At 51.3% G+C, this 27096-nt stretch overlaps 2 protein-coding genes across 4 annotated transcripts in view; both read left to right on the forward strand.

Annotated features, from left to right (window-relative positions):
* OBP2B (odorant binding protein 2B) overlaps window positions 1-6331 on the forward strand; it is a 66348-nt gene extending 60017 nt beyond the window's left edge. The window contains 9 exon segments of the mRNA XM_055270547.2: window positions 1939-2026; window positions 2126-2786; window positions 3314-3447; window positions 3716-3786; window positions 4536-4622; window positions 4625-4645; window positions 5193-5359; window positions 5670-5693; window positions 6199-6331. Coding sequence (XP_055126522.2) covers window positions 2559-2786; window positions 3314-3447; window positions 3716-3786; window positions 4536-4622; window positions 4625-4645; window positions 5193-5359; window positions 5670-5693; window positions 6199-6306 — 840 coding nt within the window. The 5' untranslated portion in view covers window positions 1939-2026; window positions 2126-2558 and the 3' untranslated portion in view covers window positions 6307-6331.
* A 5200-nt stretch (window positions 6332-11531) lies between these two features.
* Window positions 11532-27096, forward strand: part of GBGT1 (globoside alpha-1,3-N-acetylgalactosaminyltransferase 1 (FORS blood group)) — a 50936-nt gene continuing 35371 nt past the window's right edge. For 2 of the 3 annotated variants that reach the window (XM_055270536.2, XM_055270537.2), the window contains exons 1-4: window positions 11532-12577; window positions 18884-20843; window positions 22309-22679; window positions 26364-26498. The gene's annotated coding sequence lies outside the window, so the exon portion shown is untranslated. The remainder of the gene's footprint in view (window positions 12578-18883; window positions 20844-22308; window positions 22680-26363; window positions 26499-27096) is intronic. The other variant, XM_055270538.2, reaches the window with a different exon arrangement.

The following is a 27096-nucleotide window of genomic DNA, read 5'->3' on the forward strand; positions in this document are numbered from 1 at the left end:
TTAATTCACTTTGCAAATCACTGTCATTTAATATTTAAACCATTTACATTTAATATAATTATTAATATGCTAGAGTTTGTATTATTTTTATAGGGCTGCTATAACAAAATACTACAAACTGGGTGGCTTAGAACAAAAATTTATTTTCTCACATCCTGGTGGCCGGAAGTCTGAGATCAAGTGAGATTTGGAAGGTAGAAAAACCAACAAAATATGTTAATGAGAAGGTTACCATTGTGGACAACTGGGACTCAGTCCTTCTGAGGACCATCTGAGAAATAGGGTGGAACCATATTAGATTGTCCCACTCAGAAGGAAGAGTCCAGGCCATTTATCCCATCAGTTACTATCCCTATGGACTGAGGATGCTGATTCACTTGCACATCTGGGTTTCATCAGTGTTGGGGAAGCACAGAAGAAAAGGTGCAGGCACTTAAGGTGGGAAGCTGTGAATACATCCATGCGCCAGGAACCATCTACAACTGCTGCAGGTGGGCCAACAGGGTGGGTCACCAGTGCCTTCAGCCACCCCTTGCACTGCACTGACCCACTCACACAGCAAATCAAGTCCATTTTGTAACTGATGCTTCAGCATGGTGGCCAGCCACAGTCTCTGAAATAATTAAAATAGGTGGTTAGTGGCACAGGCGATGGTCCCTACTGTGCAGTTGGTCTTGCAGCCTTAACTGAGATTCATCGTAAGCTCCCCCCTGCTCCTTCTTGGTGTGCCTCAGTCCCAACCAGCACATGCTCTGGTCTGGGTGCTTGTTTGGTGGTGCCATCTAAACCTTCTTATGCCCAGATGTCGGGTAAAGCCCAGACACTGTCCACTTCAGTGAAGCACCTAGGAATTAGCAGCCCTGAAAAGCTGTGATCACCCTGAGATTCAAAGAAAAGGGTCGTGAGGGAAGTGGTGAGAGAGAAAGCTGTGTGGTAGCGGCAGCCCAACAGGAGCCACCATCAGAAGGAACACAGCCATCCAGAGAAGTGCCCCAGGCCACAAATCACTGCGGGCCAGAGATCTTGCTCCTCATGTCTGCCATGGGTTGACCCCCAACCTCCAGCCCTACCATCCCTTGACGGTGTCTGCACCAGTTGAACCCAACCAGTATCTAACAGAACACAGTTGGCGAATGAGACTGGGACACAGGGCAAGATAGGTGGATGATGGGAGACTCCTGGTGAGCACTCGTCGCACTGAGTGTGGACCTCATGGGAGAGCCCTGTTCTCTGAAGCATCTGTGCATGTTGTTCCAGCATTTTCTTCAAGGATTGAGCCAGCAGCACCAGTGTTGTAAGGTGCTTAGATCAATGATTCACAAACAACCAATGAAATACGGGGTGCCTGGATTACAGTCAACAAACACAGAGAACAGAGAAACCTTCCCGTTGATATAGAGACTCCAGCCTGTTTGCTCATCTCTGGTCCTGAAGAGCCCAGGCCCCATCCTTTCCTGCCCGGGGGGATGAGGGTGGGGTTTCTGCTCGGAAGCACTTGCCGTGAGAGGGGTGAGGCACTGGGTCACGCCAGCCCTTTCTTTACAGCCCCCAGAGTTTATTAGAGTATGCATTAGTATTATTGAGTAAGTACTTGAGGGTGTCTGATCTTGGGCCAGAGAGGCACAAAGATGCCATTGTGTGGGTCCAGCACCTGCCTGCAGAGCGTGGGTCACCCGTGGGTCCCAGGGAAGATGACACACACCCGGGAACTACAGGGTCCGGGAAGGAGAAGGCAAAGTTCTGGCTCAGGTTGGCTGAGGATGAGGCCAGCAGAGCCAGGTGCCCAAGGGACCTCAGCCACGAACTCTGAGCACAGGCTGGCAGGTGGCTCTTGGTGCCTCATGCGACCTGTTTATCTAAAGGGATGAGATTCAAGGCCTGTCCTGGGGGCTGGGGGCTGTCAAAGCTGATGAGAGAGGGGAATGTATATTCTAACAGGGAGATGATCGATGAACACGTGCACGAAGAAATGGGCAGGACAATCCAGAGAGATCGCGTGTTCTGAGGACAGCACAGCCAGGCTGCGGTACGGAAGCGGGGTAGGGGAGGCGGCGGGGTCCCTTGTATGGCCCAAGGAGGCCGTATATAAACTGAGCCACACAGTAGTGCCCTCCTCTGCCCCTAGGATGCTCGAGTACACGGTCCAGATGGGGAAGATCAACGCAGAGTGGGTCCCAGAGTGGGTGGAAGCTTGGGCTCTAGGGCGTGCGGGACTCAGCTGGCAGCAGCCCCACGTCTCTGTGGTTCTAAAGCCCAATCCGTTTCTGCTCAGCAGGGAGACGGCCAGTTCCCCAGAGAACTTGTCCAGGGTCCCAGCTGTGGCTCTGGGAGGGCTCAGGGGTTGGGGAGGGAGTATCCCGAGGCCATGGGCCCTCCCTCTGTGGCTTGGGGTGCAGATGTGCACCACCCTGCCCTGTCCTCTTGAGTCCTCTGGGCTCATCTGAGTGGGCGCATTCGGGTGGTGCAAACTCTGGACGGCATCGTGTGTCTTTTCTTCTCTGGCTGGCACTGAATTGCTGTTCACCAGATGCCAGCAATGAGGACACTCCCCCTCCCGGATGCAGGACTGGTTGCCACCACGGGGAGGGGTGCACTGTGCCACATGCTCCCAGGACATTGGCCAGGGGGCTATAAAGAACATCTTGAGAGGAGCCAGCACAGCCTTGTTCAGACGCCCAGTGACGTGCCGAGGTTGGCAGCACAGAGCTCTGGAGATGAAGACCCTGTTCCTGGGTGTCACTCTCGGCCTAGCCACTGCCCTGTCCTTTGCCCTGGAGGAGGAGGATGTGAACTAGGCTGGCATAGGTGGGTGGAGGAGCCAGGCGGACTCCTGGGCGGGGGGCAGTGCCAGGGGCCCTGCTTTAGGAGGTGTCACTTAAGGCTGGCTTCTGACCCCGTGCTCCCAGTCTGGGGTGGCGGTGGGGGGGTCCTATTGCTCCTCCAGCAGACACGGCCCCCCAGAGGCCCAGGGCCGGAGCAGGCTCAGTTCAGGGGTTCCTGCTGCACTGATGCCTGGAGCCTGAAGGTCTCGCAGGGTTGGGCCCTGTGGAGGGAGGGCTCACCTGGTGCTGGGGCCCGGGGGTCCATGGGGTGCAGACATGCTGTCCTTCCACTGGGGGCTGGGAGCCCTGAGCAGGGGGCTGGCTCTAACTCACTCCAGCTGAGCTCTAACTAAGGTGCAGGAATCCAGCCTGCCTTTAGGGGCAGCAGCCGGGCACCATGGGTGTCTGGTTATAGCTGCAGGCCTGAATGCCAGAGTCAGAGTAGAATCTGGGCCAGTCCATGGTTGGCTCACGGCCTCGGCCTGCTCCAGATCACAGGGACCTGGTACGTGAAGGCCATGGTGGTCGATAAGGACTTTCCGGAGGACAGGAGGCCCAGGAAGGTGTCCCCAGTGAAGGTGACAGCCCTGGGCGGTGGGGACTTGGAAGCCACGTTCACCTCCATGTGAGTGTTGCCCACTGCGGGGCCCCTCAGGCCACTTTCTCTCCCCTCCCCAGACCCACCTGGTGCCCATTGCCCCATCCACGTTTCGGGTGTTGGTAAGAATCACCCTCTGCCTTGGAGGGAAATAGCCTGGGCATCCTAAAGCTCGGTGGGGTGGGGGACAGTGGAATTTTCAGGTTGCCAGGTCAGGGCCATGCACCAGGTGAGCTGAGGATGGCCCAGGTGTGTCCTGGGAGCTGCTGCTGCCCGCGTGTCTACTGTTTTCCAGGAGGGAGGATCGGTGCATCCAGAAGAAAATCCTGATGCGGAAAACGGAGGAGCCTGGCAAATTCAGCACCTGTGAGCCCCTTCCCCACCCCCACCCTCCCCCACTGCCAACCCCAGCGCACCAGCCCCACCACAGGCAGAGAGTGCCCAGGCTGCCCTTTTGCCAGGGTCCCAGCTCTGCCCACCTCCAAGGAGGGGCTAGCTTCTCCTTCCTGGGGGGCTGGTGGCCCTGACATCAGACACCAGGCATGACAGGCTTGTCCACAGTGGAGATGGACCAGATCACGCCTGCCCTCTGGGAGGCCCTAGCCATTGACACATTGAGGAAGCTGAGGATTGGGACAAGGAGGCCAAGGATTAGGGACGGGGAGGCGGAGGGTTAGGGATGGAGAAGCTGAGGGTTAAGGATGGGGAGGCTGAGGGTTAGGGATGGGGGGCCAAGGGTTAGGGATTGGGAAGCTGAGGGTTAGGGATGGGGAGGCCGAGGGTTAGGGCTGGAGAAGCTGAGGATTAGAGATGGGGAGGCTGAGGGGGAAGATGAGGGTTAGGGACAGGGAAGTGGGGCAGGAGCAGCTGCTGGAGCTGGGAAGGCTGGGCTCTAGTCCCGGATGTGCTCTGGCCTTGTGGCTCCATTACTTGCGTTGGGACCTTCCTGAGAGGAAGCTCCTGCGTCAGTGTCCGGGTCCACACTGTGCAGAGCAGCCAGGCCTGGCTCAGGCTGTCCAGGGCACCCGGGTGACCGCTGAAACATTCCTGAGTGTTTCTTCATGTGGTCCTGAGTGCTGTCTCTGGGAATGACCCATCTTCTCCATCATCTACAGATGGGGGCAGGAAGCTCCTGTACCTGCAGGAGCTGTCTGGGAGGGACCACTATGTCTTTTACTGCAAAGACCAGCGCCGTGGGGGCTGCTCCACACGGGAAAGCTTGTGGGTGAGGGGCCCACTGGTGTCTGCATATCCTGCCACACAGTCTCTGCCTCCGGAAGCCAGTGGAACCAGCACCACCATCCCTGGCACGGGGGGAAAAGGAAGCCCCCTGTGCCAGCTTTCGTGTGCCGGGCACCGCTGGGCAGCCGGTCCAAGTACCTGAAGTGGGAATGGGGTGGGCAAGGCAGGGACAGACATGGCCCTCGGTGACATGAACCTGCCAAGGGCTGCTTCTGGGGTCTCAGGTGTAAGGGCCTCACCTTAAGGGGGAGGTAGCGTCCTAACAGCTCTTCATGGGGCAGGGAGCCTCCAGGGCAGGAGGGTGGCAAGTGCCTCGGGGACACAAGGTCCCTCCAGGTGAGGGCTGTGACCCTGCAGGGTGGCTTTGGGAGCTGCCCAGGTCCCCTGTGGTTGCTGAGTGGCTTAGAGAGTCCCCGCCACTGTCCCCCTTCCTGGGGACCTCTCATCTGGGCAGTGGCCGTCTCCTCTGTCCCCAGCCCCACCCCCGAGCTCTGATGTCCTGGTGCTGGGCCGTGGTCGTCTCCTTTCAGCATCTGCTCCCTGCAGGGCCGTGCCACTGTCCCCACCTCGGCTCACCTGGCCACCTCACCCGCAGGGAGGAATCCTGATACCAACCTGGAGGCCCTGGAAGGATTTAAGAAATTGGTGCAGCGCAAGGGACTCTCGGAGGAGGACATTTTCACGCCCCTGCAGACGGGTGAGGACGGCTGTGCCCAGTCCCCTGTGTCCCTCTGCCGTGTCTGTCTGTGATCTCCACTGTCCCATGACCCCCATGTCCTCCCATGTCCCCCGCATTCCCCGTGTGCCCCGAGTCTCCTCGCAGGGGCTCCTGGGCCCTGCTTAGCGTCCTTGTCATTGGAGGCTCTGCGCTCTGGGCTGTGATGGGGTCTGGGGCTCTGCGCTCTGGGCTGTGATGGGGTCTGGGGCTCTGCGCTCTGGGCTGTGATGGGGTCTGGGCCCTGGTCTAGGGCGTCTTCTCATCCCTGGGTTTTTCTTGGTCTCTGCAGGAAGCTGCGTTCCCGAACACTAGGGTGAGTGAGGCTTTGGGAGGACACTGGACAAGCCCAGAGTCCTGGGTTCCTGGGGTTCAAGGGTCCATCTGCTCTGGCCCCTCCCATCCCACACAGGCAGGGAGACCCCCCAGCGTCAGGCACGAGGTTGGCACCTCAGCGGCTGCCCACCCACAATTCCTGGGACATTCAGGAAGTCCTTTGTTTTACCTATTCCTGCACCTGCCAGCCCGAGTGAGGGTCCTCCTCGGCCCTTCCACAGCGAGGCCTCCCTCGGGCTCTCTCAGGTGTCAGCTCGGCCCATCGCCCCCTGCACCTGTCCCTACTCGGTCCACTCCCCCCCATCCACCCACCGAGCATGCTCAGAGGCCTGCCCAGTCATTGGAGGAGCTGAGGCTGCTCTAGAGCCCCGAGGCTGCCCAGCAGTGGCCGATGTGGGGGCTGCAGAGCCTGGGGAGCGAGCTCTGGGCCTGGCCTCTGCCCTACCCTGCAGCCTCCCTGACCTCTGCTCCTCTTCCCAGCACAGCAGCTCCTGGGTCCGCACCTCCAGAGCTCACCCTACCGCCAGACACAGAGCCTGGACCACCTGGACCTACCCTCCAGCCATGACCCTTCCCTGCTCCCACCCACCTGACTCCAAATAAAGACCTTCTCCCCCAGCTCTGGGCAGGCCTATCTGTGGGGACGGAGGGGGTTGCACCGGCTCCCTGGGAGGCCTGCTGGGAGGGGGAGCCACAAGGGAAGCTGGGGAGATGTTGGACCTAGCAAGGGCCAAATCACAAGAGGCATGATGTCCAACAGGCCTGAGGGGCTGTGTGATGTCTTGGAGGGGCCTCCTGCAGAGCTGCCCTCAGGTCTCAGGTTCAGCTTAGGACAGGCAGGGCCCTGGGCAGGAGCGTTTGGAAAGCCACTGGGGAGGACAGGAGCAGGGACACGGCATTAGGGTTGCAGCAGTGGGGCCACTGCAGGGCTCCCGCCCCAGGGGTCTCAGAGGGATCCTCCGAGCAGCCCCATTTTAGCAGACTGGGCTCAGTGGCAGCGCTGGAGAGAGGGGCATTGGAGAGAGGGGTGCGGCGCCACCGTCATCACCCCCAGAGCAAGGCAGAGCCGACCCTGGTCTCCGAGATCCTCGGCCCCACCCTGGCCTTCCCATGGCTTGTCCAGGGGCCATGGTCTGTACAGACACTGGGACTGCTGGGACATGAGGAGGCCGACCACAGTGAGGGACGAGAGGCCACTGCACCGCAGTGATAAACATGCCCCAGGAACCACAAACCCAAGCTGGACAGGGCTCCTGGGGGTTGAGCCTTCAAAGCAACCGCCTCTCCCCAGGGCCGCACCAAGTAACCACTGCCCGCCTCCCGCCAGACCAGCATCCTCATCCCCTCCTCTCCCACCTGGACATGATTCTTGGCTGAGGCTACAGGGTGGTCCTGAAGTGAGCCAGGCCAGCAGGGCCCAGGTGAGCTGAGGCGGAGCCAGCTTGGGTGTCCACGGGCCACATGTGGAGGGCAGGGCACACCTCACCCTACAAAGATGGGTGAGCAGTAAGCCATCTCCCTCACCCTGTGCTACCATGCAGATTCCAGAAAGGTTAGGATGTGTGTAAAAATTCGAGATTGGTTGGTTATTTGCTATTGGATAGAAAACTTAAAAAGTTAAAAAAAATACATGTTTATGAAATTGGCTGGGTGCAGTGGCTCACATCTGTAAGCATTTTGGGAGGCCGAGGAGAAAGGACACTTGAGGCCAGGTGTTCGAGACCAGCCTGGGAAACATAGCGATACCTCATCTCTGTTTGTAAAAAGAAGAAAAAATAGTAAATAGTACAAATATTTACCTGGTGGAAAAGGATTTTTCACACATCTAAGCAGTGGGGAGAGTCTCCTTGGGAAAGACAGGGATTGGACTGCAGAGCGCTGAGCATGGGTGCAGGGAGATGCTGGCAGAAACAGGAGGTGGGCACGTGAGAAGCTGGGAAGCCTGTTCCTGGCCACTTGGAGGGCCTGGCATGGGCGGCTGTGGGTTTCCCTGCATCCTTGCCTGGGCTGTTTGTCCATTCATCTGCCCTATCCATCCAATGTCCTGGCCACCTTGTGATGAGTGGACCAGGGACCTGTAGCCCGGGAATGTAGCCCTCGAGGTGGGAGGCTCTGTCCTGGCGGACATGGGCCCCGACCATCATCCATTTCTGCTCCCAAGAGCCCCGGCCCCATGCAGCTTCCCCTTCCAAGCTCAGCACCCCCCAATTCCACCCACAAACTCTCCGATCACTGAGTCATATGAAGCCTCTTCCCATGGCTCATAACCATGGGACCCTCACAGACACCCAACATCCGAAATATTTGAGGACAGCGTCCGGAATAAGTCAGGAAAACTTTCACTCCCAACCCAAGGATGGCAGAGGCACTGAGCAGAAACTCCCTGGGAGCAAAACGAGCCTTTCAGTGTTTGAAAATCAAGAAATCACAGAAGTGGAGGAGGGCAGTGGAGCTTTTGTTCTTTCAAAATGAGTTTTTAAATATATGTACAAAGGGACACACGTATCCTGGAGACGGGGCACCAGGACAGGTTCTCTCTGACATGACTTGTTCACCAGGGGCCGAGTGTCCAGGCTGAGAGCGAGGGCCCCACGCAGACCGAGAAGTGTGACACAGGGCTCGTGGGTCACCAGCCTTCCGGAAAGTGCTTAACCTCTGTTTCTTTGTTCGTAAAATGAGGACCACAGGAGCACTGACCAGCAGGGTTGCTGTGAGGAACGGGCACACATCTACACACAGTCTCACACATGAACACACATATGTGTGCACACACACCCCTACACACAACTATACATTCACACATGCACACTCACCACACACACTGCCACATGCTCTCTCTCACACATACACACAGTCTCACACCTGCACACACACCTACCTACTCACGATGCACCCCCCTGGTATACATGCCTGGTACAGCCTAAGTCTGCATGTGTGTCAATGATGAGCCGTCTTGCTGGGGAGTGTAATCCGCATGCCTGCGGTTGCCTAACTCCATGTCTGGACTCAATATTCAGAGAACAAAGATGCCGGAGTCGGGTGTGGTGGAGCGCACCTGTAGTCCTAGCTCCTCAGGATGCGACATGGGAGGATCACTTGAGCCTAGGAGTTTGAGACCAACCTGGGCAACATAGCAAAACTCTGTCTCAAAAAAAAAAAAAAGTTTTTAAAGACATAAGCAAGCATTCACTATCCATAGAAGGATTTCAAATCACACCACTCCATACAACAAAAAATTAATTGGTTTTTCTAGTGTGAGTCCCCCAGAAGCAGATGAGACAGATGCAAGCTCAAGTGGTTTACTTAGGAGGTGGTCCCAGGAGACCCTGGTAGGGTTGGGGAGGTGACGTTAGCAGGGAAAGCCACTGATGAAGGGTCCCGCATCAAGGTGACCACTTGTGACCAACTGGGGCTCAGTCTCTGGCGCTGCCATGTTTTAGACCAGCTCCAGCCAGTCACGGGATGGGGATGCTTCCATGGGACACTAATTCCTGACACTTCCCGCTGTGGCAGGGCAGGGCGGCTTTGGTGGAAAGACGACCCCTCCAGAGAGGAGCTGAGGACACTGCGGTGGAAACGTGGCCAGCGTGGCCTGCAACGGCAAGACCCAAGGGGCTATGACGGCCCCCATGGCACCCACTGCAGTCCACCCCTGGCAGCTTCAGAACACTCATGCCCCACACTGAGCTCACACCTTGCTGCCACCGGGTCTTCAAGGTGACATTTGCCTGTGAGAATCTCTAAAAAACAAAAAAGAAAAAAGTCTTAGAACAGAAACATTCTTAGGCTGGGCGAGGCTCTGGCCGCGGCAGTCAGTACCAGGCGTGGCTGATGTTCATCCTTTCCTCCTCGCTGCTGGCCAGGGGCTCAGCTGGACTAGGTCGCTTCTCTGGTGGGATAGCACCGACCTTCACCCCCGGGGTTCTGAGCCCCCGGGTGGGCATCTTGGAGGTCTGTGGTCCTGCTGTGCCAATTCACAGGCCTGGAAGCACCAGAGGGTGCCCAGAGAACCCTGGAGTTCTGTACATCCACCCCCTATCCCTCTCATGGGACAGTGCACCTGTTGCTTGGTGATAGGCAGATTCACTCATCTGGCAGTAGGTTAGCAAGACTATCATACTGTATGTGCAAAAGAGAGATGGGCAGAAGTTTAAAAAGTTCTATTTTGCCTGCAAAAGTAAAGGCGGCATCTGGCTTGCTCCTGAGCCCTGAGAAACGCTGAGCACCTGCCCAGAGGATGAGCTGCCCGTCTCGCCTGGCATTGCCAAAGGTTGGGTGGGCAGAAACCCTCAGCCGTCCGAAGAAGCGGTGCGTTTCAGATCAGGCCCCAGCAGGAAAGTCCCATGAGGCCCTGGTGAGAGCTGACCGGAGGACATGGGGTCCCAGCCACCTGTTGGACACCATGGTTTGGGCAGGTCTGGGAAGGTTTTCTCCTCTTTTTTTTTTTTTTCTTTTATGAGACACTGTCCTTCTCTGTTGCCTAGGCTGGAGGGCAGTAGTACAATCACAGCTGTAGCCTTGATATCTCAGGCTCAGGCAATCTTACCTCAGCCTCCTGAGTAGCTGCCACTGCAGGTGTGCACCACCATGCCCAGGTAATTTTTTTTTTCTTAGAGACAGAAACTCCATATGTTGCCCAGGCGGCCTCAAACTCCTAGGCTCAGATGATCCTCCCACCTTGGCCTCCCAAAGTGTTCGAATTCCAGGCATGAGCCACTGACTGTGCCTGGCCTCTTCTCTTCTTGTTGGTGTTTGTCTGTTACACATAGTGAACAGCAGGAGAAATATATCCCAGGGCTGGTGGCAGTGCCCTCACCCTAACTCACCCCTAAACCCCGCTAACAGACACAGAGCAGAACCAGAGCCGGGATGTTTATTCTCTCAATGCAGGGGGATTCCTGGAGGTTTATTGTCAATGCAGAGGGATTCCGGGAGGTTTATTCTCTCAACGCAGGGGGATTCACGGAGGTTTATTGTCAATGCAGGGGGATTCACGGAGGTTTATTCTCTCAATGCAGGGGGAATCCATTGCCACTTGCTGCCATCTCTGCACGATCAACTCCTATGCATCTTCCCTTGGACTTGACTGTGCTCAATGCCAGGCCCCTGCCCACCCGCTTGCCTGGTGAGCGCCTCTCATTGGCTCCTCTCCTCGGATCGGCGCTCGTCTCCCCCAGATCATTTCACTTTCTTCAGTTCCTGGCCTGGTACCGCATTCTTGGATATCAACCTTTTTCTCCGAACAATCCATGGATGCTTGCTCTTCCTTTCTGTCAGCGTTTAGGGGTTCGTTTTATTAAAAACAAACAAACAAACAAAAGCGTTTTATATTCTTGATCTTTCGAGATCTTTCCAGGATCATTTATTTTCATCTTTTAAGTCCAAGAGCTTTCCAGGATGCGCAGGCCTGTGTCTCTCCTCACCTGCTGTGCCTGAATTTGTGAGAGCTAGCAATCTCACGCTCACACTCAGAGGCGTTCCTTCTGCTTGGAGAAATTTTGTACCATTCTTGGTCTCCTGTGCTCCATCCGTGCGTCTCGCTGCCCCTGGAACGGCCGGGGTTTGCAGGGAAGGCTCCCGCGCGCCCGGCCCCCTCCCGCCCGCGGGCTCTCACTCAGCTCTGGCTGCGAGCTTCCTCTTCGCGGTGGTCTTCACCTTCTACGTTTGGCTGCGGTCTTTGCTGCATCGCCTCACTCATTTCCCCATCTGTAAAGCACGTGTTTCCGAGCCGTCTGCTTTTGCGCCGTGGCCTCCTGTCCTCAAGGGGCGCGTTACTGGTTTGGCGCCCGCGGTGGCCTCCGCTGCCGTCGGGGCGCTCTGGCTCCCGCTCTCTGGGCCACTCGCGAGCTGCGTTCGCTTGCCCGTCCCCGGGCTCAGGTCCAGGTGCTGCTCCTCCCGGCAGGCGTGACCCGAAGTTGTCGTGGGTCCCGCAGTCACTGGCTCTGCGGACGTTTTGCTCATCTCCTGCAGAGAATCCTGAAGGAAGCCTTTCTGTCCCCAGCCTCCTTGAGGCAAAGGCCGGGGTGCCGGGGTCTCAGGCTGCAGGGCATTGCCTGCGAGCAGTTCTCTGGGGGCAGGCCAGGGGCCGGCCTGCGGGGCCTTGTGGAATGTCACAGGAGTGGCACTGCCTTTCCGTGGGGCCTGTGGGTCACACTCCCTCCAAGAAGGGGAACGGACCCACCCCTGGCGGAGTCCTGGGCCTCCGTCCCTGGCTCCCGGGAAGCCTGCCTGGGAACGCAGCTGCAGCTGGGAGAGGAAGGCACCGGGGGTTCCCACACCGCCGCTCTTCCAGAACTCGCTCCGCCGCCGATTTGGAGCAGCTTACATTTTGTTTTGTCTCTGCTTCCATCCGCAGTATTTATTTCTGCCTCCTGTGTTTCTGTTCTTCTCCAGTCTCCCCAGAGTCCACTTCTTTCTTTCCATTCTGTAAGGAACCAGCTTCTGCCCCCGAGGAGTGTCTCTGCCTCGCCCTGTGCCGACTCCCAGCTCGCACTCCTGTCTCACGTTCCCATGGCATTTTGGTTTTGCTCTGTTATTTGTTTGTTTGTTTGTTTGTTTGTTTGTTGAGACGGAGTCTCACTCTGTCCCCCAGGCTGGAGTGCGGTGGCGCCATCTCAGCTCACTGCAACCTCCGCCTCCCGGGTTCAAGTGATTCTCCTCTCTCAGCCTCCCAAGTAGCTGGGACTACAGGAGAGGGCCACCACGCTTGGCTAATTTTTGTTTTCTTGGGTTTTTTTTTTCAGACAGAGTCTCACACTGTCGCCCGGGCTGGAATATAGTGGGGCCATCTCGCTCACTGCAACCTCTGCCTCCCAGATTCAAGCGATTCTCCTGCCTCAGCCTCCTGAGTAACCGGAATTACAGGTGCCCGCCGCCACGCCCGGCTTATTTATTTATTTATTCATTTATTTATTTTGTATTTTGAGTAGAGATGGGTTTTCGCCATGTTGACCAGGCTGGTCTGGAACTCCTGACCTTGTGATCCGCCTGCCTCGGCCTCCCAAAGTGCTGGGATTACAGGCATGAGCCACCGCACCCGGCCTAATTTTTGTATTTTTAGTAGAGATGGAGTTTCACCATGTTGGCCAGGCTGGTCTTGAACTCCTGACCTTGAGTGATCCACCCGCCTCAGCCTCCCAAAGTGCTGGGATTACAGGCATGAGCCACTGCTCCTGGCCTGCTCTGTTATTATTTTTAATATCGATTTGAACACTTGGTTCATTTATTTATATGTTATATGTTTCTTTTTTTTTTTTTTTTTTGGAGACAGGGTCTTGCTCTGTCGCCCCAGGCTGGAGTGCAGTGGCGTGATCTTGGCTCACTGCAACCTCTGCCTCCTGGGTTCAAGCGATTCTCCTGCGTCAGCCTCCCGAATAGCTGGGATTACAGGTGCCCACGACCATGCCCGGCTAATTTTTGTATTTTTTTTTAGTAGAGGCAGGATTTCACCATGTTAGCCAGGCTGGTCTTGAACGCCTGGCCTGAAGTGATCCACCTGCCTTGGCCTCCCAAAGTGCTGAGATTACAGGCGTGAGCCACCACGCCCGGCCATATTTCCATGTTTTATGTTTCTAATGCTTATGTCTGTAATTTTCTCTGAGTGCAACAAAGGACACCTTTAGCTGCATCCAACAAATGTTGATAGAGATTGCTGTCACTGTTACTCATTTCTCAGTAGTTCATAAGTTCCTTTGTAATCCTAAGAGTATACACTGTCAATTATGGGAATCTATTGATACTTCCTTTCTGATATATGGCTGAAAAGTTTTTGCAAACATTTCTCATGTGCTTGGACTTAATTTGTGGGTTTTGGTAGTTGCATATTTCCACAAACACCTATTAACTGATCACATTACTTAGATCTTACACTCTCAAATATTTTTCTCTACTTTATCCATTTGTTTCTGAATATCTGTTAAATAATCTCGCTTCAGTTGTTGATTTCTCATGTTCTCCTTAAATTTGGTTAGTTTTTGCTCCATATATTATTTAGAATTTATAATTGTTTTGGTGTGGCCAGCTCAATGGTGGTGATTTTGTTTTCCCTAAGGATGATCATTCCTGTTATCAGCACCAAGCATCTTTGTGTGTTCACATTTGATGTTTCTCCTCATATTTCACAGCAACTTCTTTTGGAAAATATATTTTCCTTTTCATTCTTTGTTTTTTAACGTGAGTCTCCTTCTGATTTTTTTTATTATTTTATTTTGATATTCACACAGAAAAAAAGTGGTTTTTGTCATGGACAGTTCTGTGGATTTTAGCATGTGTATAGATTTTTTTTTTTTTTAAACAGAGTCTCGTCCTGTCACCCAGGCTGGAGTGCAGTGGCACGATCTCTGTTCACTGCAGCCTCCACCTCGAGGGTTCAAGCAATTCTCCCGCCTCAGTCTCCCAAGTAGCTGGGATTACAGGTGCCCACCACCATGCCTGGCTAATTTTTGTATTTTTAGTAGAGGCAGGGTTTCACCATATTGGCCAAGCTGGTCTCGAACACCTGATCTCAGGTGATTTGCCCTCCTCGGCCTCCCAAAGTGCTGGAATTACAGGCGTGAGCCACCACACACAGCCACATGGATAGATTTGTGTAACCATCACTGTCATCAGCACACAGAGCAGATCTGCCACCCCCAGCACCCACTCCTGCTTACCCTCCACAGTCAAATCCTCCCCCAGCCCTTCACCTCTGGGGACCTCAATCTTTCTTCCATCTCTATAGTTGTGTCTTCTCTAGAATATCACATAAGTGGAATTGCATAGTATGCAGCCTCTTTAGACTGGCTTCACTCATTCAGCATATTGCCTTTGATATTAATCCATGCTGTTAAGCGTATCAACAGCTTGCTCCTTTTAATTGCTGAGAAGTATTTCATTGCGTGGATGTACAACAGTTTGCCCTATTGCTGGTGAAGGTGTTTGAGTTCTTTCCAGTTTCTAGCAATTATGAATGGAGCTGCTACACACATTTGTTTTTGTACAAGTTTTGTTTTTGTTTTTTTGTTTTGTTTCGTTTTTGTTTTTGAGATGGAGTCTCGCTCTGTCGCCCAGGCTGGAGTGCAGTGGCGCCATCTTGGCTCACTGCAAGCTCGGCCTCCCGGGTTCACGCCATTCTCTGGCCTCAGCCTCCCGAGTAGCTGAGACTACAGGTGCCTGCCACCACGCCCGGCTAATTTTTTGTATTTTTAGTAGAGACGGGGTTTCACCATGTTAGCCAGGATGGTCTCGATCTCCTGACCTCGTGATCCACCCGCCTCGGCCTCCCAAAGTGCTGGGATTACAGGCGTGAGCCACCGCGCCTGGCCAATATTTTCTTATACATATATACCACATACCATATTTGCTTATCTGTTCATCTTTTGATGGACATTTAGGATGCTTCCACCTCTTGGCTACAGTGAATAGTCCTGCTGTGAGTATGGATGTGGAAGTATCTTTTCCAGACCCGGTTTTCAATTGTTTTGGCAATACATGCAGGAGTGGGATTGCTGGATGATATGGTACTCGTATTTTTAATGATGTGAGGAACCTCCACACTTTTTTCCACATAGGCTGCAGCATTTACATTCCCACCAATGGAGCACAAGTGTTCCAGCTTCTCCACATCGTTGCCAACACTTGTTATTGATAGTTGCCGTCCTAATGAATGTGAGGATAGTATCTCATTGTGGACTTGGTTTGCATGCTCTGATAATTAGTGACGTGAAGCATGTTTTTGTGTGCTTGTTGGTCATTTGAAAACCATCTTTAAGGCCGGGTGCGGTGGCTCACACCTATAATCCCAGCACTTTGGGGAGCCAAGGCAGGTGGATCACCTGAGGTCAGGAGTTCAAGACCAGCCTGGCCAACATGGTGAAACCCTGTCTCTACTAAAAATACAAAAATTAGCCAGGCGTGGTGGCAGATGCCTGTAATCTCAGCTACTTGGAAGGCTGAGGCAGGAGAATCACTTGAACCCGGGAGGCGGAGGTTGCAGTGAGCCAAGATCACGCCATTGCACTCCAGCCTGGGCAACAACAGTAAAACTCCGTCTCAAAAAAAAAAAAAAAGAAAGAAAGAAAAGAAAACCATCTTTAGAAAAATGTCTACTCAAGTCCTTTACCATTTTTTTCTTTTTTTTTTCTTCAGCACTTTTTACTCATTTTTTTAAGTGGGAGTATTTGTTTTCTTGTTGAGTTGTAGGGTTTATTTATTCTAGATAAAAATCCGTATCAGAGATATGATTTGCAAATATTTTCTCTGAGCTTGTAAGTTACCTTTTCACTTTACTGTTAGTGTTTTTTGATGCCTGAAAGTATTTATGATTGATGTACTTCTGTCTGTCTGTTTTTGCTTTGGTTTGCCTGTGTTTTTGGTGTCATATCTGAAAAGTCAGATAAGCAATTTCAAATTTTCCTGTATTTTCTTCTAGAGGTTGTGCAGTTACAGGTATTACCATTAGGTCCTTATTTCATTTCTAGTTAATTTTTGGATGTGGTGTAAGGCAAGGGTCTTCCTTTATGCTTCTGCACATGAATATCATTTTTCCCAGCACCATTTGTTGGAGAAACTGTCCTTTCCCCAGTGACAGGTCTCAGCACCATTGTTGAGGATTGCTTGAACATATACACAAGAGTTCTCTGTTTTATTCCATTGGTCTATATCTTTGCCTTTGGCCAGTACCATACTGTTTTGATTACTGTAGTTTAGTAATATGTTTTGAATTCAGGAAGTGTGAGTCCTCCACTTTGTTCTTTTTCCAAATTGTCTTGGCTATTTGGGGTCCTTTGAGATTCCGTGTGAATTTTGGGGTGAATTTTTATATTTATGAAACAAATACCATTTGGATTTTGATAGAAATTGCACTGAATCACTTCAAGTGGTAGGGAAATTTGACAATATTAAAGTCTTTGAATTCAAGAACACAAGATATCTTTCCATTTATTTGTGTCTTCTCTAATTTCTTTCAGCAACATTTTATAGTTTTCAGTGTACAAGTCTTTGAGCTTGTAGGGTAGGTTTATCCATTAGTATTTTATTCTTTTTGATGCCATTGTATTGAAATTATTTTCTTCATTCCTTTTGGATTGTTGATTGTTAGTGTATGGAAAGGCAACTGATTTTTGAATGCTGATTTTGTATCAGCAACTTGGCTGAATTCATTTACATTTCTAACTTTTTTGGTAACTTTAGGGTTTGCTAAATATAAGATCATGTCATCTGCATACAGGGATGATTTTACTTCTTCCTTTCCAATTTGATGCCTTTGCTTTCTTTTTCTCGCCTAACTCATCTGGTTATGAGTTTCAATACTAACTTGAATAGCAAAGACAAGAGCCAGCACCCTTGCTTGTTCCCACTCTCAGAGGAAAAGCGTTCAGCCTGTCACGATTGAGTATGATGTTAGAAGTGAGCTTTTCATAAGCGACCTTCATTGTGTTGAGGCAGTTTCATCCTCTTCCTATGTGTGGAGTGTTTTTTTTTTTTTTTTTTTTACTGTGAAAGGATGTTGAATCTTGCCACATGCTGTTTCTGCATCAGTTGGCATTACCATGGAGTTTGTCCTTCGTTCTGCTGATGTGTCTGCATGGTTCATATGTTGCTTCATCCTCAGAATATACTCTCATGTGTCTGGCTTTCCGTATTCAGCTCATGGGATTCATAAATGTCTATGTTTCAGTCTGGGTTGTCTCCATTCTCTCTCTCTTTTCTTTTCTTTTCCCTTTCTTTCTTTCTTTCTTTCTTTCTTTCTTTCTTTCTTTCTTTCTTTCTTTCTTTCCTTCCTTCCTTCCTTCCTTCCTTCCTTCCTTCCGTCCTTCCTTCCTTCCTTCTTTCTTTTTCTTCCTTTTTTCTTTTTCTTTTCTTTTTTTTTTTTTTTTTTTTTTTTTGAGACAGAGTCTCACTCTGTTCCCCAGGCTGGAGTGCAGTGGCATGATCTTGGCTCACTGCAACCTCCACCTCCCAGGTTCAAGTGATTCTCCTGCCTCAGCCTCCCAAGCAGCTGGGAATATAGGCACGTGCCACCATGCCTGGCTAACTTTTGTGTTTTTAGTAGAGACTGGGTTTCACTATGTTGGCCAGGCTGATCTAGAACTCCTGGCCTCAAGAGATCTGCCTGCCTCCGCCTCCCAAAGTGCTGAGATTACAAGCTTGAGTCACCCCACCCCGCGAGCCTGCATTCTTTTCTGTTGCTCTGTGTGTCTGTTCTGTGCACTACAACCTCACTGCCTTGACTCCTGTAGCGTCGTAAGTCTGAATATCTAGTAGCATAAGTCCTCCAAATGTGTTCTTATTCAAGATTCTTCTGATTCTATTTTAGTCCTTTGTATTTCTACATAAATTTTTAAATTGGTTCCTCAGATTCCACATAGCAATATCTGCTGTTGTATTTCACAAAGAATGTATTGCATCTATAGAGCAATTTGGGGAGAACTCAACTCAGTAATACGTGGTAGGGGGAGCCCCACAATGTGAAAAGGAAGGAATAAGCTGAGAACAAATACCTGCAACTCATCTCAGGAAAATGACTCGCATCCCCAATATGTAAAGAGCTCCTAGAAACTGATAAGAAAAAGATCAGCAAAAGAGAGTATGAGACCCTTTACAGAAAGAAATACAAAAGGCTTTAAGCATATGAGCGTATGTTCATTCTCAATGATAATATACAAAATTGTCTAATCCAAAGGTTTGAAAATATACTCCGAAGCTGTGTAGAAATAGGAACTTTTATTCATTGCCGACAGAAATATAAGTTGCCTGCCAATGGATGCAGTTTGACCATATCTATCAAAGTTACAAATTGGCCAGGCACAGTGGCTCACACTTGTAATACTAGCACTTTGGGAGGCCAAAGCAGGTGGATCACTTGAGGTCAGGAGTTCGAGACCAACCTGGCCAACATGGTGAAACCCCATCTCTACAAAAAAATACAAAAATTAGCTGGGCATGATGGTGCTCCTGTAATCCCAGCTACTTGGGAGGCTGAGGCACTTGAACCCAGGAGATGGAGGTTGCAGTGAGCCAAGATCGCACCACTGCACTCCAGCCTGGGCAACAGAGAGAGGCTCTGTCTCAAAAGAATAACAACAACAACAAAAACCCCACAAAATAACAAATGTATTTACCCTTTCATTTATCAGTCCCAGTACAGGGAATTCATCCCACTTAACACTTCTACACTTGACGTGTTCACAGTTATTGATTGCGGCTTTCCTCGCAAGAGCAAAAGATTAGAAACAACCCAGTTTCCTCCAGCGAGGGTCCGGTTAAATAAATGATGACCATCCCCATGACAAAATACAATGTAGTTGGGAATGAAAATAAGGAAGAGTGAAAGGAGGGAGCCTTTTATGTATCACTCCGGAAAGATCTCTGGCTAAACCCAATTGCTACCAGGGCTAGCACTCTGTGCCTCAGACACCCAGCTGGATTTGGCAGCACCTTGGGAGATTGCTTTACCAGCATGTCCCCAGCACCTGGGTCATCATGGTCACTAGGGGCCAGGCCGGAGCTCCCGGCCCAGCTCAACCACTGACCAGAAGAGAGACATTGGCCAGTCCTCCCTTGGGGGCACATAGCCCAGGTCCTGCAGTGAACTCTAACCCTGGGCCTCCAGGTCACGTGAAGACAGACAAACCACAGGGAGCTCTTCTTTGCTTACCTTAAAGAATCAAGGCCAACTTCGTTATGGAACCAGTAAATGGATTTCTTCACATGCCCATTTTATAGATGGGAAAACTGAGGCCCAGTGAGGGGAAAGCCATTGAGAATCATGGATAGCATGGCATGGCCGTTCAGAGCAAGGATCCCACATCCCCTCCATCACAGGCCCCACCCAGGCTGGCCCTGAGCTGCTGGACAGAAACTTGTGCCTGACCTACCGATCCCGGCAGCTGCTCCCACTGAGCTTGGACCACATGCTTGAGACACGCCTCCCCTCATTTAAACCCTGCTCGGGCAGCCTCACACCAGTGGGGACTGTGCTTGTTCACAGCAACTCTCTCAAGCCTCTAGAACAGAGCCTGACACAGGAGGTGCTTAGTGTTTACTGAAAAATAGATGAATGAATCAGTGTAATCCTCCCAACAGCCCTTCGAGTGGGTGCTCTAAAGAATCCTGTGACACAAAGAAGTCTTGGGTTCATTCATTCATTCATTCATTCATGCATCCAGCACCTGTGTGCTGCTCCCTGTTGTATGCAGACACCTGGAATATGACAGTGAGCCTCAGACACCTGGAATATAACAGTGAACCCCAGAGCCCTGGAATATGATGGTGAATGCCAGACCCCTGGAATACGATGGTGAACCCCAGACCCGTGGAATACGATGGTGAACCCTAGGCCCCTGGAATACGATGGTGAACCCAGACACCTGGAATACAGCAGTGAACCCCAGATATCTGGAATACGACAGTGAATCCCAGACACCAGGAATGCGATGGTGAATCCCAGACACCTGGAATACAACAGTGAACCCAGACACCTGGAATACGACGGTGAACCCCAGACACCTGGAATATGGTGGTGAACTCCAGGCCCCTGGAATATGTCAGTGAACCCCAGACACCTGGAATACAGCGGTGAACCCTAGACACCTGGAAAACAACGATGAACCCGATACCTGGAATACGACAGTGAATGCCAGACACCTGGAATATGATGGTGAACCCCAGACCCCTGGAATGACAGTGAACCTATACACCATCCCTGTCCTGAGAGCTCACAGCCCAACAGAGGGGACAGCATCTCACCCACAGCCAGCAGTGGAGGCTACAAAGCTAGAGCCTACTCTAGTGCCAGCCACAGAGCTAGAGCCACCTCCAGCTGCAACACTTGGACCAGCTCCAGAACTAAAGCCATCTTCCGTGTCGGTTCTTGCACCCCTTCTGGCACCAGGCTAGAGTTAGAATCAGCTCCAGAACAAGAGCCAGTTCTAGATCCAGCTCCAGCACCACTGCCCAGGATAGAGGCAGCTCCAGCCCCGGCTCAGGCCCCAGCTACTGAGCCAGTTTCACAGCCAGAATTCAGCAGCTCGAGCATCGGCCACCACTCCAGCTCCAGTGCGGGAGCCTCAGGCGGGCGCCACCTTCAGCACCAGCTCCTGTGCCAGAGCTTTACTGCCCCTCCCTGGGATGGCAACATTTCATTTTTATAGTATGTTTCTGTTTCATATTCTTTACGGTTTATTATGTTTTGTGATTTAAATTTCATAGACAGATCAGGTGCAGTGACTCAAGCCTATAATTCCAGCTCTTTGGGAGGCCGAGGCACGTGGATCGCTGGAGCTCAGGAGTTTGAGACCAGCCTGGGAAACATGGTGAAACCCTGTTTCTACCAAAAAAAAAAAAAAATTAGCCGAGCGGTAGTCCCAGCTCCTCGGGAGGCTGAGGTGGGAGGATCCCTTGAGCCTGGGAGGTTGAGGTTGCAGTGAGCCGAGATTACATCACTGCACTCCAGCCTGGGTGACAGAGCAATACTCTGTCTCAAAAAACTAAAACAAATTACACACAATGAAATGAAATTCAAACTTTAATCATTGTAAACTGTACAATTCGTGGATATTAAATGCATTTACTATGTGGTATAACCATCACCACTGTCTAGTTCTAGAATGTTTTCATCACCACTAACAGACACCCTGTACCCATTAAGCAGTCACTCTCCACCCCTCACCCCTGACAACCACTCATCCACTTTGTCTCTATGGAGTTCTCTGTCTGGCCTGTGGCCCCCTCTTGAGCACAGCTGACCATCCTTCTGCCCTTCCCCACCAAACTGAAGACCCCTGACAACGCCAACACGTTTTCAACCATGAACTCTACCGCTGACTGTGACTTTGTCCAAAAGAAGCAACGCTTACCAAGGGGACACAGGTCAGGTGTGGAGCCAGCTTGGCCCTCCTTGCATGAAGCAGAAGGGCCTGGAGATTCCCAAGAGCATCCTCTCAGCCATCTCCTGTGCTGACTCACCACAGGGCCGCCCTCCCACGGGTCTGGCTGGTGGCTAGGCACTTACAGACTGGAGGGGACCAGGCCAGTCAGGCCCCTTCCACCCACCTGCAAGCCCAGGCCACCCCAGACTCCAGTGACTCTGTCCTTCTGTCGGATGAAACACCTGTTGGTCACCAGGCTGACCTGGCCTCAGTGGGCTGCCATAAGTGCCTTCTGTGCCCCGGGAACCAGAGGACCAGCTAACCCTTTCCAGAGGGTGCTGCCACCATGTTCCAAGCCCTGTTGGCCCCAGGTGCTGCCCCCCGCCAGCATGTCCCTGACACCCTTCTAGTACAGGTCACTGCCATCCATGTCTGGGGCATCCTAGAGCACCCACTCACCCAGCAGATCTGACCATGGTGAAGCTGCCCTTCCAGCCGCCAGGCCCCCAGCAGTGAGCTCAGGACCAGAGGCAGCTTCCACTCAAGCCCTGAGACCAGCTCAGGTGAGCTTCTCCCTCAGCAGCCGGGACATTGCCAATGCACTCAGCGTGCACTCAGCTGGCTCCTCCAGATGCAAAGTGGAGGAGATCAATGCCAGCTTTGTCCTGGAGCCCCCTAATGGCAGGGAAGGAAGGCGACTGCTCGCCCTTCTCCCTGCCAGCTCTTTCATTCTATGTCCCCTCCCAGCCACGTGCTGCATTCCCCACTCTGCACCCACAAAAGAAGGGACAACCCCTTGACTCCTGAATGGAGCTGCTAAGAAGCCCCAGAGAGGGACGCTGGCCTCAGAAGCCCTGCAGGGTCCAGGCTTCTGCTGATCTTGCTATTCCCACAGTTCTGGGAATCGACCTTGCTGTCATCCCCGGGGACCTCCAGCATCAACTCTGACTCCAGCAGCACTTCCTCCTCTTCACCCTCCAGCACACCATGGCTGCTAAACCCACCTTCAAATTACCAGTCTCAGGGCTCTGCAGCCACAGCTCCTAACGCTGCTCTACAACCTGCAGGTAGGCAACGCCACATCATCCATATTGGCCTGGACAAGGACAAGGCAACAGGTACAAGAGCGTCCTGGGGTGCCAGGCGGGCGGGCAGTCCCCGGTCCCCTCACTCAGGCCTCTCCTGCACGACTGTTTTGACAAGTAACCCATTCTGGGCCATGCAGGCAGCATGCCCAGCCTGAGAGGAGGCAGACGGTCCCCCCGGGCCTCATCTAGAGCCAGAACCAGCTCCCAAACCAATTTAGAATTGGAGCCAGTACCAGACACAGAGCTAGACTCAGTGCCAAGTTCAGAGGAAGAGCCAGTGGCAGCACTAGCTGCAGTGGTAGTTCTAGCACCAGCTCTAGAGCTTGAACCGGCTCCAAACTGATTCCAGAATTAGAGTCAACGGCAGGCTCATACTACAGCCAGCACCAGATTCAGAGGAAGTCAGGTCCAGAGCCAGCTCTAGCACTAGCTCCAAGCTAGAGCCTGTGCTGCCTCCGGAGCCTACACAAGAGCTCTAGCTCCAACACCGAAGCAACTCCAGAGACAGAGGCAGCTCTCTCAACCCGGATACCATCGCTAGAGCTAACCGCAGCTGCAACAAGAGCTCCAGCTCCAACACCGATCTAGAAATCGCTCAAGCACCACCACTCCCAGCAACTCCAGGGATAGAGGCAGCTCTAACCCCAACTCTGGTGCCATCGCTAGAGCTATGACCTGCCCCAGCACCAATTCAAGGAGACAGCCAGTGAGAGTTTTCATTTCAGATACAGCCCCAGAACCTCCTGTAGCATCACCTCCTGACCTAGAGCCACTCCAGCATCCACCTCATAGCTAAGGCTAGTGCTGGCTACACGTCAAGACCCGACTCTGCCATCACCTCCAGAGGGAGAACCAGTCGCTGGCCCAGAACCATAGCTAGACTCAGCTCTGGCACCAGCTCCAGTCCCAGCTTCCAAGATACAGCCAGTGCCAGCCCCAGAACCAGAACCTTCATGACCCTCACCTGTCAAAGGCATTCCTTTTTTTTTTTTCTGCCTGGTTTTCTTTTATTCATATACTTTATATGTATTTTATGTTATAAAATTCATATAAAATAAAGGTTACTTTTTTTTTTTTTTTTGACACGGAGTATTGCTCTGTCGTCAGGCTGGAGTGCAATGGCATGATCTCAGCTCACTGCAACCTCCGCCTCCAGAGTTCAAGCGATTCTCCTGCCTCAGCTCTGGATTACAGGCATGGCATTACAGGCGCAGGATTACAGGCGCCCGCCACCATGCCCGGCTAATTTTTGTATTTTTAGTAGAGACGGGGGTGTTCACCATGTTGGCCAGGCTGGTCTTGAACTCCTGACCTCGTAATCCGCCCGCCTCGGCCTCCCAAAGTGCTGGGATTACAGGCGTGAGCCATCACGCCCGGCCTAAAGTTTACCTTTTAAAACATAATGGTACAACTGAGTGGTATTCACTACATTCACCATCCTGGGCACCATCACCGCTCTCTAGTTCTAAACACTTCCATCACCCCAAACGGAAACCCCGCCCCTGGTAAGTAGTCACGCCCCGTCTCCCACTCCGCGAGTCTAGCACCAGAGCTGGCCCCTGAGCTGGCATTAGAGCTCCCCCTGCTGTCAGCCTCGAATCTGCCACCCATGTCTACTCGTCTACCTTCTCTGGATTTTTCATACAAGTGAAATCATATCACGTGTGGCCTTCGCTGAAGGGTTTCTTGCACTTAGTAAGAGGTTTTCAAGGTTCATCCGCTTTGTAGCATATATCAATACCTCATCTCTCCTTATGGCTGAATAATATTCCACTGTATGGACAGACCACACTTTTTTTGTTTTTTGAGACAGGGTCTCACTCTGTTGCCTGCCCAGGCTGGAGTGCAATGGCACAATCATGGCTCACTGCAGCCTCGACAACCCAGGTTCAAGCAATCCTCTCACCTCAGCCTCCTGAGTAGTTGGGATTACAGGCACACGTCATCACACCCGACTAAGTTTTTTTTTTTTTTTTTTGTAGAGATGAGGTCTCTTATCTCTCGTGTTGCCTAGACTGACCTTGAACTTCTCCTGGCCTCAAGTGATCCTCCTACCTCATCCTCCCAAAGTGCTGGAATTATAGGCATGAGCCACCACACCCAGCTTGTATTCAATTCTTTTGGGTATATACCTAGGAAAGAAATCACGGAGTCCAGTGGTAGCACTATGCTGAATTTTCTGGGAACTGCCAAACTGCCTTCCAGCCACTGCACCATTTTACACTTACTCCAGCAAAATATGAGGCTTTGGTTTCCTCAACATCCTCTCCAGCAGTCGTTACTTTCATTTTTTAAAATGTAGCCACCTAGTGGGTGTGGAGTGGGATCTCATTGTGGTTTTGGTTTACATTTCTCCAATATCTCAGGATGCGAATCATCTTTTCCGGTGCTAATGGCCACTTACTTGTACATCTGCTTTGCAGAAATGTCTGTGCAAGTCTTTTACCCATTTTTAATTAGGTTATTTGTGTTTTGACGTTGAGCAGTAAAAATTCTGTACCTATTCTGGATATAAAACCGTTGTCAGATTTATAATTTGCAAATATTTTCTACCATCCCGTGGGTTCGCTTTTCATTCTTTTCAGGGTGTACTTAAGGGGTTTTAATTTCAATGAAGTCCAATTTACCTGTTTTTTTCTTCTGTTGTTTGTGCTTTTTGTATATTTAAGAAACCATTTCCAAATCAAAGGGCATAAAGATTTGCTCCCATGTTTTTTTCTAAGAGTGTCATTTTTCTTCCGCCTGCCTGGGCTGGAGTGAGTGCAGTGGCGTGACCTCGGCTCACTGCAGCCTCCGCCTCCTGTGTTCAAACAATTCTCGTGCCTCAGCCACCCGAGTAGCTGGGATTACAGACATGTGCCACCATATCTGGTTAATTTTTTTGTATTTTTAATAGAGACAGATTTTACCATGTTGGCCAGGCTGGTCTCGAACTCCTGGCCACAGGCGTTCCACACGCCTCAGCCTCCCAAAGTGCTGAGATTACAGGCATGAGCCACCACACCCGGCCGAGTGTTAAAGTTTCATTTCTCTAATTTAGGTCTTTAATTCCTTTTAAGTCAATATCTTATATGGTATTAGGTAAGGCTCCAGCCTCCCTCTTTCGCCTGAGGACATCCAGTTCTGCTGGCACCATTTGTGAAAGAGACTGTTTCTGCCTCATTGAATGATCCTGATGGCCATGTTGGAAATCAATTGACATACATGTATGGATTTATCTCCTGATTCTCAACTGTATTCCACTGATCTGTATGTGTGTTCCTCATCTCTGCTGAAACTTTGCTGAAATTGTTCATTAACTCTATTTTTATTCTATAGAATTTTCTACACATAAGTTCATGTCATCAATAAATAGAGATACTTGGCTGGGCGCAGTGGCTCATGCCTGTAATCCCAACACTTTGGGAGGCCGAGGCGGGTGGACCACAAGGTCAGGAGTTCAAGACCAGCCTGGCCAACATGGTGAAACCCCATCTGTACTAAAAATACAAAAATTAGCTGGGCGTGCTGGTGCGCACCTGCAATCCCAGCTACTCGGGAGGCTGAGGCAGGAGAGTCACTTGAAGCTGGGAGGCAGAGGTTGCAGTGAGCTGAGATTGCGCCACTGCACTCCAGCCTGGGTGACAGGGAGAGACTCCATCACAAAAAAAAAAAAACAAAAAACAAAAAACCAAGAAAACAGAGATATTTTTACTTCTTCCTTTCCAATTTCAGTGCCTTTATTTCTTTGTCTTGCCTAATTGCTTGGCCAAACTTCCATCGCGATGTTGGAGTGAAGTGCTGAAAGCAGGCATCCTCGTCTTGTTCATCTTAGGCGGAAAGCTCTCAGTCTTTCACCACCGAGTCACAGTAGGTGTGCATTTTTCATAAGAACTCTTTATCCTGTTGAGGAAGTTCCCTTCTGTTTCTCTTTTATTGAGTGCTCGTATCGTGAATGTTGGATTTTGTCAAATGCTTTTTCTGTATGAATTGAGATGGCGGGTTTTCCCCTTCATTCTAGGGAGACAGTGTGTCGTATTGAAGATGTTGAGAAGTCTGGGAAGGATTGATGTTACATGTTAAATGTTTGGGAGGATTCGTCAGTGAACTTACCTGGTTCTGGGCTTTTCTTTCTGGGGAAGTTTCTGATCACTGACTCAATCTCCTCACTCTGACAGGTCTGTTTAGATTTTCCATTTCTTGACTCAGGTGTGGTAGTTTGTATGTTTCTAGGAATGTGTCCATTTCATTTATGTTAACTAACTAGTTGGCCTACAATTATTCCTAGCATTCTCTTTATAAATCCTTTTTATTTCCGTGGGGTCATTGGTGCTGTCACCCTGTCATTTCTGATTTTAGTAATTTGAGTCTTATCTCTTTTTTCTTAGTCAACTCGCTAAAGGTTTCTCAATTTTGTAAACCTTTCATGGAAGGAACATGCTGGCCGGGCGTGGTGGCTTACACCTGT

Source organism: Symphalangus syndactylus, chromosome 3 (assembly GCF_028878055.3).
Source record: "Symphalangus syndactylus isolate Jambi chromosome 3, NHGRI_mSymSyn1-v2.1_pri, whole genome shotgun sequence".
NCBI lineage: Eukaryota > Metazoa > Chordata > Mammalia > Primates > Hylobatidae > Symphalangus > Symphalangus syndactylus.